This window comes from Tiliqua scincoides, chromosome 3 (assembly GCF_035046505.1).
Source record: "Tiliqua scincoides isolate rTilSci1 chromosome 3, rTilSci1.hap2, whole genome shotgun sequence".
Lineage (NCBI taxonomy): Eukaryota > Metazoa > Chordata > Lepidosauria > Squamata > Scincidae > Tiliqua > Tiliqua scincoides.
This window is the reverse complement of record NC_089823.1, coordinates 199,555,162-199,571,758: the sequence shown is the minus strand read 5'-3', so window position 1 is coordinate 199,571,758 and position 16,597 is coordinate 199,555,162. Positions and strand designations below refer to the sequence as shown.

Sequence of the window (16,597 nt, the reverse complement as noted above, 5' to 3'; positions counted from 1 at the left end):
AGGAGCTATTTCAACTCTGTTTTTTGCATTGCACTCCACTGGTCATTCTGCATCAAACAGTGTATGGCATGACGGACTAGCTCCTAATGCCGCGATTTTACTGCGCCCTCCCCCCAGGGCGCGTCACCCCCCTAGCAACGCCAGTGGGTCAATGACACCTAGTAGTAAACTCTGAACAGCAGCAGAAGTGTGTTAGGCATTGACATAAAGCCACCAAAAATGGTTTGGGGTGAAGGAAACTTGAGTATGTTAAATGCACAGTAGAGCAGTCTGTTCTTTCTCCTTGGCTGAGGAAAGGGAGGCGTTTGGTCAGCATCTGCCTAAGAAGCACAGAGGCAGCTAAATGTAAACAAGGCTGAATTGCCTAGTTGGGCAGCTTCAGTCAGTTTCTACTCCAATTCTCATTCACAGGGTTAGACTGGAGCTATCCCATGCATCTGTCAATATTTGTGCTGGAAAGGATAATTAATCACATCCTGGTTCTCATTGTACAAGCATGGCTATGTTCCATATGTCTTTGTTTATCTTTCTGGTCATCTGATCTGCTAACCTGCATTCTTGTAGGATGTTGTCTAGCAGTTTAAAGTTGCCATGACATGTGTGTCACACAGAGTTAGAACTGTAGAACACAGCAGAGCAAGCCTTTTACCATCAGTATGTGCAATTCACCTTTTGCTTGTATGTTATTACGTTAACTGTGGAGTGAACCACCCTACTCAAGATTTAACCATGACAGTAATTTTCCCAACTTGTTATAGGTGGGGTGGATAATGCCCCACCCACCATTACCTTGAACTCTCCACCATCACCACCTACCTGTATTTAGCCAGATGATCATCCCTCTCCATGCAATTATTATTTTCAAAAATTACTTTCTGCAATCTGCAGCTACACATTTGAACATAAACATAATTTAATTCTCATTACACCAAGAGCTTAAATTTTGCTCATCCTGCAATGGTGGAATGATCAATAACAATCCTAGGCTGTAATCCTACCCACACTTACCAGGAGTAAGTCCCATTTAATATCATTGTTAAAAGAATAGACTTAGTAGCTTAAAGTAAAGTACAAGCCTGTAACATTTTTCCAAATGCAGTCACATACCATGGTAGCATCAAGTCTATATCTGCATGTGTGGATTACAACAGAATTTATGTGGGCTGCATTGGGAGACAGAGCTTTGACAAAGGAACCATGGGACATTTGATACTTTGGAAATACAGTGGCCTACAATATAGAAACAAATTGTGAATTGTCAGCCAAAGGACCCCCCCCCCCTCCCGACAACATTAAGTGCAGTATGACAAGACAGGAGTAAAATTGCATCAGCTAAGAAATGGCAGAGCACCACCTAGCTGCCGGTAAGGAGTTTTGTGGAATCTGCTCTGGTGAGTGCTAGTGCTGACTTCAGAGAAACAAGTCAAGCTGAACAGAGTCATTATTGGGGTCTTTGTGCTGTGCTGTGCTGACAACTTCGTACTTATGGGACACTACCTAGTTGAACTTAGAATTATTTTATAATGTCAACGTGGACAAGTGTCTGAATTCTTGGCTGAGAACTATGCAAGTGTGCATGCATTCTTTTTGCAGCCTCATAACCTTTCTTGCACTTCTGTAGTGGTGTGCACTTCTCTTGTATTTAGAACTGGCAGTATTTAGATAAGAGGGGAAAGGAGGGGAAGGGGTTAGTCCATGGCAACTTTCAAACACACAAAAATACCTTGGAAATAAAAACGAGGCTCAGTTGTGAACACCATCCACTGACGAAAAGACTAAGAAATTGATTTAAACGTCAGAAATGTAAGTTTAGGTCAGAGATTAAGAAACAAATCCTAACTCAAAACGTGGGTCAACTATTTCCTGTCTCTAGTAGGCTTGAGGAAGGCGTACCCTACAAAATGAATTTCCTCAGCTTTCTCAACCCCTTCTTGCCTGTGTGCCTATTTTCCTCGATTGTAAAGGGAAAGCATTCTTGGCTTCAGAGGCTTGTAGTATCTTTCTAGCTGTTTCTGTTACACTGGTGACACTTTCCAATAGGACCCAACCCACCTGTTTAAAGTTTCTCTATCTGCAGGATGTGACCTCTGGACTTGCTCTGCTGGTTTTAATAATGATTCGTTCCCCTAATGCCAGTCTTTCCATCATTCCAATTATGATCTCATAGATGATGGCATCGGAATGCTCAGGTTAGGAGCAGAAAGTGAGGTTCTGACAACTCAGTGTGAGCAGATGGCTTTCTGGGTCATTAAGGTACAGTCTGGAATTCCAAATAATGAGTTTAAATATAGCAATTAGGCTTAAGGGTGCTCTGGCTAGCCTGCTGGCTGACATTCCTAGTTGTTGTTTTTTTGTTCCACTGTTCCCATCTTTACAATGGTCTGTATGAATCTCAAGCAGACATGATGTCGGTGAGATAAAGATATTAATGTTGAGATCCTTCAATGTGACAGTAATGAGAGATATGTGAGTTATAGAACCGACATGTCCTTATCCTTGGAACTCATTTACCCAGAAGTTAGACCCATTTAGATCAGCAGAGCTTCTAAATTTGCTTAGGACTGCAGCCTTGTGTTTCCCTAGAAAATGGTGTTTGGAAGCACATCAAAGAAAGCTGCTTATGCTTGTGGCAATAAGGTTATCTCCAAATATGCTGTTACTGCAGTTCTTGCAGAAGAGACCTAAGAATGGACCTTGGAAAAGTGCCCATAACACTCTGCTTGAGATCCTCTGCAGTTTATAAATCACTTTTGCCCCAAATCTAATAGCTCCAGCAACTTCCTTTCTACATGGTCTCTTGCTTTCCTTCTGATACCTGTCAGTATTCAAAGCTTCTCACAAAGCAGTACAACTTCTGCAGCAACACATATTGTACGCAGTTCTAAACATTTTTCTTGGTTTTCTGATTGGTGGAATGCTAGGGGCTTGGGGGGGGAGCGAGTCTGAGGTCTGGATCCTTTCCTTTGTTAGGAGGCTAACAAACCAACCAGTGCTGGCACAGCAGGGCTGAGTAGACCACACCGTATCCTACACTGGCTAGGAACAGGATGGAGGTTCCATCAAGGGAAGGAGACATTTATTCCCTTACGCCAGGTAAAACCCCAGCCTGCACAATGGGGGGCTACTTGGATCTGTGACAGCAAAATCCATGTTGCCCTATGTTGGGCTTTCATGCCTCGTAGGTGGAGTAGGATTTGGCATATGCCAGCACCACTGATCCCATCCCCTTTTTGCGCCCGGGATGCCAGATGCCTTAGCTACACCACGGCTTAAATAGTTCCTTCTTCACATAGGTTAAACCAGGAAAATGCTTTGGATAATAGAATGGTTCTTCTCTCTAGGACCAGGCCACCCATGAAGCTGACTGAGGCAGGTGCCTCAGACAGCAGACTAGTCAGAGTTGCCCATCTTTGTCTGCCTGTTCATCTCCACTGCTATCCCTCCTCTTCCACTCCTTGGGTTAGGAGGAAAAAAAGGGGAACAAAGCAAAAAAGTGTGGAGGAAAGGAGAGAAGCAAGAGGAGAATGATGGGAGTGTTGGAAAGCATGACAGGAAAAGGGTGGTACATCACCAGGTCAGGAGGAGTAGCAGCGTTTGGCACCAGGAAGTCTTGGATTAGCTCTGCTCTTCTCCTACACTTACCTTTAAGGAAAGCATTGATAAAATGTAACTGCTGATGCTGATTCACGGATCTGCAAATCCACACCTTGATATCAAATAAAGGCAGGGTCCTGGGAAGCTGCCTGCAAGTTTCAGATTCCTCCACCTTATGCATACACCCAAGTATTTGCCAAAGCAGGAACCTATGGGAGCTGATGGTGAACAGCGCTGGAATGGACACATTTAGCAGCAGCAGCACCTTGCTGTCTTAGAGCTTTGAGGGAAGAAGAGGTTGAAAGGAGGAAAGGAATATAACACCACAGTACCTGTTAGTATCCTCTGTATTGCCTTGGAATCTTGCAAGAATCTGTGAAATGGAGCTACCATCTTACAGCTACTCCACAGAGAGAAGGAGAGTGTGGATTCAATAACCTCATTCCCATAATCAGGTACTTATAAGCAACCACTTCTATAGCATAAAGCAGTGGTTCCCAAACTGTGAGCCGTGGCTCCCTGGAGAGCCATGGAAACCAACCAGGGAAGCCACAGAATTGTCACAAAAAGCCCACTGCCCTATACAATGTATGGAATTGTAGCCTTAAAATTCCTTGGCTGCTGGTCAGGCCAGGCAAAGGGGAATGTGAGGACACCAGAAGGGTCCTGATCCGATGGAACTGGAGTGCAACAAATGCTCCAGAAGGCAGCCCCCCCCCCACTAAAAAGGACAAAAAAGAGGCTTGAACTGGTAAGGGGAATGTTTTCTCCTTTTGCACTTATGAAGCTAGGAGGCTCTTTATCTTGATGTGCCTGAAATAGAAGAACTTTAAACTCGGCACTGGGGAGGGCTGGAAATCTCACTCTTTTTGGGGGGGGGGTTATTGCAGGCAGACTACAGAGTAAGCTCCATTGATCACTATGGGATCACTACTACTTACTTCTGAGTAGACATGCATAGGCTTGAGCTCACAGGCTGCAATCCTACCCACACTTTCCTCAGAGTAAGCCCCATTGACCATTATGGGACTTACTTCAGAGTCGATTCACTTGGTGGAACAGGACTGGCTCCCCCTTATTTAATTATTTATTTTATTTTATTTTAATTTAATTATTTATAATTATTTATTTGCTATAAAAATCCCCCTTTAAATTTTTTTTGGGGGGGGGGAGAGGGAGAAAGGATCACAGCCCTAGCCCTATCCACGCTACAAATGTTCTATTTGTTCTTATTGACATTTATAATTGAAAATTCCAAAGAGAGCAAGCAAGTTAAAAGTAATAATGCAGCCAGCAATAAAATAAAAAGAACAATTAAAATACCAGAAATTAGGTACTGTACTTTGTTCCTGAGATTTTGAATTGTCTACACAATGGCGTAGTTGCTTGCACCCCTTGCTCTGGGTTCTTGGGGGGACTGGGGGACTTGGGGGGGCAAGCTGGAGAGGGCTGGGGTGGTAGGAAGTGGGCAGATTTTTTATTTTTCATTTTTAAAAAAACTGCAGGTGTATTGTCACACCTGGAAGTGATATGGGGGACCATCATTTTTAATTTTGCCCCAGGTTGCAGGGTGGCTAGCTATGCCACTGAGTCTACAGCATAAAGATCAATTAATGGGCTAGCATATAGATTTAAAATGAGTCATAAAAAGTCTGGCAGAATTTATTTGGAGAACATTTTCTAAGCCCACCCAAATGTATAGAGGGGCTTGAAGGATTTCAGCAGGGTAGAGTAGCACAGTAGCAGTGCTATCACTGAGAAGGCTTTGTCATGAGTAGTTGCCAACTGAATCTGAGTTAAAGATAGCTGTAAAGAGCAGAGGCACTGCTGCCTTTATAGCAGGGAGTGTTGTGCTTTCCAAGCTAGGAGAAAATAGAGAGTATAAGACTGAAACTATTGTAGTACCCATATACAAGTCTATGATACTGTCACATTTGAAACACAGTGCTCCCTTCTGCTTGCCCACCTCAAGAAGGAAATTGCAGATCTGGGAAAGGTGCAAAAGAGGACAACAAAAATGATTAGAGCAGTGGTTCTCACACATTTAGCACCGGGACCCACTTTTTTAGAATGAGAAGCTGTCAGGACCCACCGGAAGTGATGTTATGACCAGAAGTGACATCATCAAGCAGGAAAATTTTTAGGAATTGTAGGCTGCAATCCTACCCAGGACTAAGTTCCATTTACTTTTATTGTTAAAAGTACATACAGAGTAGCCTGTTAAAAGTACAGATGTGCAACATTTTCCCAAATGCAGTAACATACCACAGGAGCATCAAGTCTAATATACTAAAAATAAAATATTGAAATGAATGGGGATCCACCTGAAATTGACTTGTGACCCACCTAGTGGGTCCCGACCCACAGTTTGAGAAACACTGGATTAGAGGGTTGGAGGAGCATCTTCTTAAAAGGAAAGGCTACAATACTTGAGACTTCTTAGCCTGGAGAAAAGGCAATTAAAGGAAGACATGATTGAGATTTATGCATGGTGTGCAGGGAGAGAGAAAGAGATTTCTCTGTCTTCCACAATCCATGAACCAAGAGTCATCAAGTGAAACTGATTGGCAGGATGGACAAAAGGAGGTGCTTCTTCACCTAGTGTGTATTGGACTATGGAGTTTGCTGCCCCAAGATGTCAGGATGGTCACTAGCTTGGATGGTTTAAAAGGAGATTGGACAAATTCAGGGAGGAAAGATCTATCAATGGCTACTAGTCACAATAGCTATGTGTTTCCTCCAGATTCGGTGGCAGTGGGCCAACAAGGGTCTGCATTAGATGGGCCCTTGGCCTAATCCAGCAGGGCTTTTCTTTGCTTATGTACTCTCTTTAGGAGAGGTATTAGCCACCTTCAAACCCCAAGCACTTAAGCCAGCTCTGACAGCTTTAATTAAATAGAAAAGGCAATTGTCAAGAGTCTACATAGGAGGCCTCAATCCTCCAGCCTATCCATATCCTCAGGCAGAACAAGTCAAAGCGTATCCAACCCATAACAGCACAACCAGATGGCACAGAGGCTGCATTTGACCCTGCTGTCACAAATGGAGTCTTGTATTGGAACGAGTGTCAGCAATGTCTCTTTGCAAAATGTATCACACACTGATCACAGTAGGCTACGGAGATTTAAGTGAACTGAGCTCCTAGGCCAGATTATAGTACTGCCCCTTATCACTTGGAAAAAGTCTGTATGGATGCAATGGTAGTGGAAAAGTACACTTTCTTTGCCATCATCAATGCTGCAGGGTAAGTGCTAATACAGGAGTCTAGTCTGTGTGCAGTCAGATTCATCATTGGATTGCCTGATGGGGTAACTTCCTCATTCCAAAAAGGGACCAAGACTTTGGTAGGCCTGCCAGCCATGTTGGTGGGAAAATCCCTCCAGAGACATCAGGAAATCATTAGGAAGATTTCCCTCTAATTCTCAGGCTTTCTTGGACAGTACTATAGTTTCCAGAATTAGTACTATAAATCCCAGGCTTTACTGGGCAGAAGGATGACTGTTAAATGAGGTGAAGTCTGCACTGTGGATATGCTTTCTGTCTCCAGCTGCTTCCACTTACACGATGCTCCAGAGTTAGTGGGAGGAAGTACAACCTTCTGTCTTCAGTTCAATCAGGTCAGTTGTCAGGGTGTAAACGCTGGAACTGCAATCCACAGTGAGGAAGACTGGTTTAGAATTTAAAAGCCATTTAGGAAGTTCTGCCATTTGGTTTAAAAATGGCTTTGGCTTTGATTGGAATCCACTGTGATCCCAAAACCAGCTTTCAATTTCAATCTGTAGCAAACGTACATTTCTGAATATTTCTGTACTTTCATTCATTGTCCGAATATACTAAAGACTTCCTGGGGCTTGGCCTTTCCTCTTGCCCCTTCTAATATTGCGACATCTTTCTCAGAGACTAACATTTTGCGTCCACTTTCCCCTTGCAGTGAACAGAGAAATTAGCATTAGTGGCGTAATGGGGGCCTGGTGAGAACGACAAGTCTAATTATACAGTACTTTATTTTCCTGGCTGCTTTCTGGTGAGACAAGTCTGTCTTGTTTGCTCAACTTTCTCCAGCCCCAGTTGTGCTGCCAATTGCAAGCTCAGGGAGCTGTCTCATGGCTCAAATCTATTTTCATTTCTGTGGTTGCTAATTCTGGCTCTCAATTTGAATTTCAAAGCCAAGGTATAAAAGAGCTTGAAACATCAAGCGGTGTGAATGTGGATATAATGTTAAAGCGCCTTAGAACACTCTTTTCTGTTTCTGAAGGAGTTGTCTGGCAAGATTTTGCCTCTGTAGAGCACTTGCAAGACTGGATTGGCATTAGGTCATTTCAGGAAGACAGCCTCCCCAGCAGTTCTAGTGCCAATCTACAAAATAAAATGTACCTCCAAGAAGAAATGCCTGGTTGGAAGTTTGGTTGTGAGCTGCAGATGCTATTTCTTGGCAGAGATTGCTGTTGTTTAATACTGCTAGCTGCTAACATGTTTGTCTTGGGTGGGATCAACACAGGGTTCAGCAGCACACTTGATGGTGGGTTTTGATCCAGTGTGCTTGTGTGCACATTACTTACAAACACTTGATAATTGCTGGGAAATACGGGTGTCTGGATGTGCTATTTTATTTTTTATTATGTATTTTCACCAAAAAGTCGCACAGACCTCTCTCTCTCTCTCTCTCTCTCTCTCTCTCTCTCTCTCACACACACACACACACACACACACACACAGTTGGTGAGATGACAAGCATGGTTAGAGTTTCCTAGAGAAAAAGACTGTTTAAGTCTCTCTGATGATGGAGAACTAGGTCTTGTGAGCAGTTCAATATGCATTCTATCTCAGGCAGGGCCAGCCCAAGACCTCTTGATGCCAGAGGTGGCATGCCAAATGCTGTCCCCCTGTACCCAAGATATGCCATTCTCTGCTCTTCACACTCTCCAATGTTCTAATTCAGCACTCTTCATCCATCCACAACTCCTCTTCCTTTCTGTCCCTTCCTCCCTATTCCAATCCAGGGCCTCCCACCAACTGCTGCCTGAGGTGACCACTGCAGTTGACTTCTTGGATGGGGTGACCCTGACCTCGGGCCAACTCAGCTTGGGTCATCCTTGAGAATAATCTCTACTACTTGCTGACTGTTAGCTTTGCTGTTTACACAGCAGGGTTTTGGAGGCTTCTGTTAAGAAAATCACTTCAAGGCATATACGTAGTTATAAAGAATGGAAATTATACAGGAACTGCATACTTGTGGAGGAGGGTGCTGTATCTAGCTGGAAAGGGGATTCCAGGAAGGAGGAGGAAGGAAGGATAAGCCAAGCCTAGTGATCTGCGTGCCAAAGCATAAGAGGGGAAATCCTTACATCTCATCAGGCTAGCTCAGGGATGTTGCACCTTTCTCCACATTCAACACTGACAAACTCACAAACCGAATAGCTGGGGTTGGACAGTGTGTCATACCACATTTGGTCACACTTGCCTTCTGGTCCTTGCATGCTCTGTAATTCTGTGATACATAATTCCTCTTTGTAAAGAAACTTAAATTTTCCATCTGAAACACTTAGGTTCCTTGCAAAGGGAGAATGTCATTGCAAGCACCAGGGAAAAGAATAGACCTTCTGATAGATGTGAGGACCAAGTTGAGCGTTACCCTAAATGTGTAACATGGCCCAGTGGCATACCTAGTGTCACTGGTACCCAGGGCAGACTTCCCCCCCCCCAGCTTGAACCCATGGGTAGACCTGGCCTCTGCCTTGAGGTCTCCCAGGAGAGGCCAGGTCTACCTGGAATTCAAAGCAGTGGGTAGACCTGGGCTCTGCCTCAAGACCACCCCCACCACAGAGAGGCCAGTTCTGCCCAGCATTCTATGGGACAGGCACGCTGGCACCCCCTTATGGTGTGCACCTGGGGAGAACTATCTACCACCCCTGGAATGCTACTGACATGGCCTGGGATAGTTTCTTTTCATAATGGCCTGGGATGTGTACGAAAAGGAGGAGAATTATGGGGTGGGTTGAGGGGTTTTAGGATTGTGCCCGCACTGTGTTCATGCCCTCCCCAGACTATTTTAAGAGAAAATAGTTTTCTTTGGAACAGCAATGGATAAGGAGTTAAAGAGTTTCAGAAATACAGTTTCTCCCATCACTGAGTGTCTGTGATAGAGGAACTAGCACTGACAGGATTTACGTTCAGTCAGCTTTAGCGTCCCTGCTTAAGCATTCCAAAATTAAGCTACCATGTTCTACACAAGAGGTCTGGCTTTGCAATTCATGGTAGAATCATGGTCATAAGGGTGTTTTGGTGCAGTCAAATGATTATTAGTTACCCATCGCATTAAATTTATGCACCATTAAAATGAAAAAGAAACGGCAAATTGTGCCTACTAACACAATGACCAAAACCCACAGGTTTGCCATACATTGCTCCTTGAATTTCCAAAAAGGTGTGCTTTTAGATGTGTTCGTGTTGAGGATTTGTCTGCCAGGAAAAATAAAGGTGAAAGTCTGTGAAAAATCCTTTTGTCTGGGTCCGTCTACCCCCCCCCCCCAATATTTGAAAGCCAAATTCATATTTGGTTTAATAGTTTGCCTAATGTTAAGTGTCAGTGTGCCATTCTGGTACTTCCAGTAGTTACTGTTGATTCTTCTGCAAATGATTACCTCAGGTTAGTTCCTTCTTTCTTTCGACCAAATTTGCATTCATACAAAAAAAGTTCTCTACAGGTGAGTGGGTAGGGGTTAACAGTTGGTTTTAGACGTCATTTGAGGAAACTGTGCCTCCCTGCTTTCCTTGCAGAGCAGACCTCAGTCACAAGTAGTGACTACCTCTTTTGCAGATTACTCCTTGTTTTCTCTGTATGTATTTACAGGGATATTCTTCATAAGCAGTGGAACTGGTTAGATATGGAGTAAATTGTCAGAAGTAATGAAGTAAGACCAGAAAGAGTGCTAGGCTTTGTTCACTTGAGGGACTAGTTAGATAGAAGAATTCTCTTGCAGCACTCACATTTGGACTTTTCAGTGCTATACTGGGAACTCAGTTGTTTCTGAATTCCTCCTAGACAACCCAGAAGAGTTCTGTCTCAGTGGTATGAAGAACAAAGATGCAGGAGAGAGAGAGCAAAGAAGTTGACGGTTTGATCACCAGTGAGCAGGCTTGGAAGGAGGCTGCTTACGGGAGCCTAGATGCAGGACCTAAGCAGGACATCCATGAGGCTGCTGGTGGGGACCAGAAGATGGGACCTGAGCAGAAGATCTCTAAGGCCGCTGGAGGAAATTTAAAGACGGGACCTGAGCCAAACATCTGTAAGGCCACTGGTGGAAATCTAAAGGCAGGACCCGAGCAGAACATCCATAAGGCTGCTGGTGGGAACCTAAAGCTGGGACCTGAGCAGAACATCAGGGAGACCACTGGTAGGAACCAAATACCTCGCACTCAGCAGATCGTCAGGGAGATCACTGGCGGGAATTTAATTTCAGGCACTAAGCAGAGCATCAGGGATGCCGGTTATGAAACTGTGGGCTCTAAGCAGAAGACAAAGGAGAACACTTATGAAAGCATATCTACCAACAATGTTGAGATCTCACAGGTATGCAAATAATCACTCTTCTGAAAGTGGGTTTTTTTCTCAATGCTGACAAGGGACGAGTTTCCAAGGATACAAACACAATAAGAAATTCTCTAGGACAGGGTCCCCAAACCATGGCCTCCTGACCATATCAGGTCCACCAATGCATTTTGACAAGTGGTATTGGAATTACATGTAGCTCCTCCATTCCTTCTTCTCCCTCCCCCCCTCCCAAGTTCTGCCTACCACCATGCACCTACTTTCTTTTGCTGGTTTTTGCAGGCTTTGGGGCCAGTTGTTCTTGTTGAGGGACCTGCTGACAGCAAGAAATTACAAGCAGTCCTGCAGCTGCAAATATTTTCCCCCTGCTGTGAACATTCTTAGTCACAAAAAAAATGTATATATTATTTTCTATAATCAACCCTTTCAAGCACACCATAAGAGCAAGACTGAGTGATGTGGCCCTGGTGGGTGAAGGTTTGGGGACCCCTGCCTTTAGGAAGTGTGCTTATGACAACTTTGCCACTCCAACATGACAGGAACACTCTGATGTATTATGTGGCTAAGAAAAGAACAAGTGCATTCTAATTTGTAGCAATAATAATATGTTTCTGAGAGTGCAAACTGCTTCACATGTTTTACCATCATATTGTCCTCAAAGCAACCCTATAAAGTGAGTAAGCATTATTACCTCCATATTGCAACTGAGAGGTTCTAGTGGGTTCAGAGCAGAGGCAAGGTTTGAATGGGGGAAGGGGTACCCAGCAGCATTTTTAGAAACACATGTAACATGTGCACATGGGGGGAAAAGCCTTTGTATGCAGTGATTCACTGTATTGGCCAATGGCATGTCTATGTAATTCAGCAGTGAACAGAAAATAGAGGCGCAGGTAAAGGTGCAGTAACTTACTGAAAAATACTCAAAGAATCACAAAATAATGTGAACTGGGCTCACTCACTCTTAAGCTTTATAGGAAGAATCTACCGCTAGCAGTCATATGCAACTGAGCCCAAAGGAAAGCGGTTAGAAGGAATGCAAAACTCCTTAGAAGGAAAAGGGTTGGCAACCTTCAGTCTCGAAAGACTATGGTATTCCCAGGCGGTCTCCCATCCAAGTACTAACCAGGCCTGACTCTGCTTAGCTTCCGAGATCAGACAAGATTGGGCATGCGCAAGGAAAAGGGGTAGAACAATGAAGGGGAAATGTGGGGAGGGGGAGATTCTGATTCTATTTGCCCACAGACCCTGATCACTGTTGCTGCTGAGGAAATAAAATATGGCAGTCCAGCTGCTGTGTGAGCTCTCATTCTGACATAAAAGAGCCTGCAATGTGGCAAAACCGAGGCGGGGGGGGGAGCAAGCCTAACTTATTTTCAGGACTGGGCTCACTCATTGTTCTTATTCTGCTGGCACAAATGCAGCACCATCTGCTTCAACTTGGTACAAGCTTCATTCGACCATCCACTAAGGGTAAACCTTGGGTATAGAGGCAGTGCTCAATGACATCTAACTCTGGCAGAGCACATGAGAGGGGAGTGCAAGGGGTAAATTGGCCCCAGGGTCAAAAAGGGGCCCAGGACACAGAAGACCTCCCCTCCTGAAACTTTCCTGGGATCTTACATTTTCTGATCTCACCCATGAGAGAGGAGTGCAGGGGATACATCATACCCGGGCCTGGGATCAAAAAGGAGGCCTGGGAGCCAAAGGAGAGGAGCCAGAAATTTCCTGAGATCTCAGAAAATTTTTGCATATATTGTGTGAAGACTAGCATTCACATTCTGTGTAAACCTACTAGTTTTATATATCGTAATTTGTAGATTGTATGAAATTATGATCCAATGGAGAAAGGAAAGACCCCTAAAAACTTTGTACCCTAAAGGGGACCCAAAAGAAACATTGTACCCCCTGATAAAATTTCTCTCAGGGGCTTTGACCTCTGGGGTCATTATTTCATGTGCGTTGTACTTTCAATGTGTGTTTACCACACAAATGTTCACTATCTCTCTTAAATTATCTCCTCACAATATCCTACAACTGCATCCAACAATTTTTTGTCAGATTACTTCTGGTGTTCATTTCCTTAGACAGGCTTGTGTCATCAAAGTGACCGGCATATCTTTTGGAGTATCAATCTGTTGTCCCTCTACACAGCACTATGATGGTTGAGAGGAGCAATGATTGGGAAGAATCCATTTTATTGCCTCACTTTTGAGTAAATGGAGAACAGGTTAGAGAGCTGGTGTAGCTTAGCGGCTAAGAGACTGAACTGCCCATCAGGACTTTCCTGGTTTATTCTGAGACATGTCCCATGGAGAGTGAGAAAGAAGAGAAAAGAATATGAAGAGCTAGCGAAATTTTTAAGAGGAAAGCAAATACCATATAGATGGAAGGTATGTTTTTTCAATTCCAGTCACAGAGATATAATATAAATTCAACAATGAAAACAAAATTTTTTGAGTACAGTGATGAAAGGTGAGACGAGAAATGAAGAAAATGAAGAAGAGGAATTGAGAAGAAAAGAACTAGGAAGTGTAGAAATGGAGCTGGAAGAAAAGAAATCAGATGATTCAGAGACAATGGAGGAATCAGAGAAGCAAGAAACTAGAGGGGCAAGGAGGCACTCACTGATAGCAACAAGAAGAAAACAAAAAGAGAAGGTGAACTGTAAAAAGAAACATGATGGTTAAGGCAGGATGGAGTATTTACTCTGTCAACATAAATGGCTTAAATTCACCTCAAAAACAAAAGAAAGTCTTCCTTCAGTTGCAAATATTATTTGCTTAATATTATCTTAGATATTATAAAGAAAATGATGTGTATTTAGTTATTATGATATTAACTGCTGTAAGGATTTTATATGCTAGATACTGGCAAGTTATTAAAATTCCAACGAAAGATGAATTAACAGAGAAAATAACGAATGTGGTGGAAATGAATAGGCTTACAGCGACTTTGGATCAACACCGTAAACCGACGCAGATAGAGCAATGGAGACCATTTTAGGCTTGGTTGAAAATGGAGTTGTAGATGTATAAGAGAGGGCATTTAGATGAATATATTGTATACATGATATATTACATAAGATATGATATGATAGATAAATGATATTAAGAGGCTAAGCTAGAAGAAGAAGAAGATTAGACGATATGTATTGATTGGATATATTGATATATGATTGCCTGCACCCTCCAATGGTGTTTTTGTGTTTTTTTGTGTGTCTGTGTTGTTTATTGAGTTTGTGTTTGTTATGTGTTTGTTTATATTTGTTGTTTGTTTTTATTTTGGAAAATAATTAATAAAAGGACTTTCCTGGTTTGAATCTTGCCTCTGCCACCAACTCACTAGGTGGCAGCCACCCCCTCTTACCTTCAGCTCCCCAGTTGCAATATGGGTGCAATACTTGCTTATCTTACAGCAGTGATTCTCAACCACTGGAACGTGAGGTGGTGTTTGGTGGCACACATGTGGCACCTCCACTCGGCAGTGAGACCATGATGCAAGAAACATCAATAGTAGGAGGCTTGATTAAGTGAGCAGAGCTCCTGTGTGCACTTTTTGTGCGCTTGAAAAAGCCTGGCCATCCGCCCACCCTGAGCCTCTTATCCATGTTTGTTGTATCACGTCTGGCTTCCCAGCCCAGAAGTAGCTGGTGATGACATCATTGCCAGTTACTTCTGGCAGTACTTCCAAAAGGTGGACCATGCAAAGTGGTGCGGCAGGGGATGAATGTTGAGAAATGCTGCCTTGCTGAGTTGTAAGGATATCACACATGTGAAGTGCTTTGGTAGATCAGAAAGCACTCTGCAACTGTTAAGAAGTATTACTGTAAGAAGAGCCTATTCTTTCACCAACAAGAAACCCCTTTTTCTCTGGTTGCAGGAAATTGTGCTTCTCTCTCCTGCATGTATCTCACTTGTACTGATGTCTAGGTTTTAATGCCCCTCAGGGCAGGAGCCTGGCCTCACATTCTTTGTAAGGCACTTTATACATGCATGGTGGTGTAATATAAAAATCAATAAAACAGCTGGTCCATTCTCTCACTGCCTGTGGGTCTTGGCTGCAACAGGATTGAAGTTCAGGTGATGTGCTAAAACAGATGAATTTGTACCATCTGCATATCTACCTTGTACGGTATTCAAATTCAGTTATTCATATTGGGAGGGGAAGAGGCACAGATTTGGATATGGCAACATCAGGGATTTGACCTGAAAAATATCTCATTGGTAGCAGGTGTTTCTTCTCTTTTCTGACTGTCTGGTAAGTGGAACTACAAAGATTATCGAGAACATTCGTAGCGAAAACCTGAATGGGGCTATTGCGAGATAGACTACTTGGGAGATAGAGTAGTAACCACTGCTCAAATTTTGTTGAAAACAGGGTTGACAACTCTTGACAGAAGCTATTCCTGAAAATTTCTTTTCCTGACATGATGTACTGTCATTTAGCCAAGGAGTTAAAACCTCCAGGATTGATACTGATTCCTGGAGACTCTGGGCCATAAGGCAGGCTGACCAACTCAGCTCTTGTCTCTTTTTGCGAGCCAAAGATCTTCTAGTGCCTGAACTGGTATGCCAGGTGCCATCCCCCCTTACTTAGTGCCAGCTGCCACCACTTCTTCTTCCACATTCTGAATTCAAAAAGGAAGAGGCAAATGGAGCAGAAGAAGTGTGGAGGAGAGGAGAGTGGTGGGCTAGAGTGTCTTCATGCAAGCAGACAGACAGGCAGGCAGAGGTGGGCACCCCTGCAAGTCTGTCAGTTGAGGTGACTAGCTCAGTTAGCCTCATGCATGGTCTGGACCTATTAGTCAGTACACCTGAGGTGAGAAGTCTGAGCCCATCTCCTTTTTCTCTAATTCATTATTTAACAATTCAATTTCAGATGGATAAATCATCAGGCCATGTTGTAAAGAGCATCAAAAACTTCTTCAGTGATGGGCATACCAGGATAGGTAAGGGAACAGTGCATCACCAAAAGTGCACACTGAGCTAGAATTTCTGTATTAAGCAGGCCTTTTATTTTGAAAAGATACTGATAAAGAGATAGAGTACCTATTCTCTTTCCTCCCATCCCTTTCCATTGCCCTGCCCTCTCGGCATTTGCCTTCTGCAGAATCAGGACACATGTAAACTTGCAGGTTTGCCTTATTTGCATGATAAGTTTCCGGGGCTTTTTTGTCAACAATTCATTGGGGGGGGGAAGGATCTAGGAACACAAGAAGTGGAAGCTCGGCTGTGTACAAAAATTTCTAATCCTGACCACTGACCACCAGCTTCTCTCCTATCAGTGGCATAGCTAGGGCATTTGACATCTGGTACAGGTGTCACCCCCTCCACTATATGACACCCCTTCACCTATTTTTACCCCCCCCCCTTTTGCTGTTTCTTCATCCGGTTGCCTTTGCGTGGCTGCATCTCCTCACCCCCATTTCCGGTTTGGTTTATTTTATCTTTCCCC

General features: G+C 43.6%; 1 protein-coding gene across 1 annotated transcript in view; it reads left to right on the top strand.

Annotated features, from left to right (window-relative positions):
• The first annotated feature begins 10,678 nt into the window (after positions 1–10,678).
• ANO7 (anoctamin 7) overlaps positions 10,679–16,597 on the top strand; it is a 29,276-nt gene continuing 23,357 nt past the window's right edge. Inside the window, exons 1-2 of the mRNA XM_066621499.1 lie at positions 10,679–11,164; positions 16,022–16,091. Of these exons, the coding sequence (XP_066477596.1) occupies positions 10,679–11,164; positions 16,022–16,091 (556 nt within the window). The remainder of the gene's footprint in view (positions 11,165–16,021; positions 16,092–16,597) is intronic.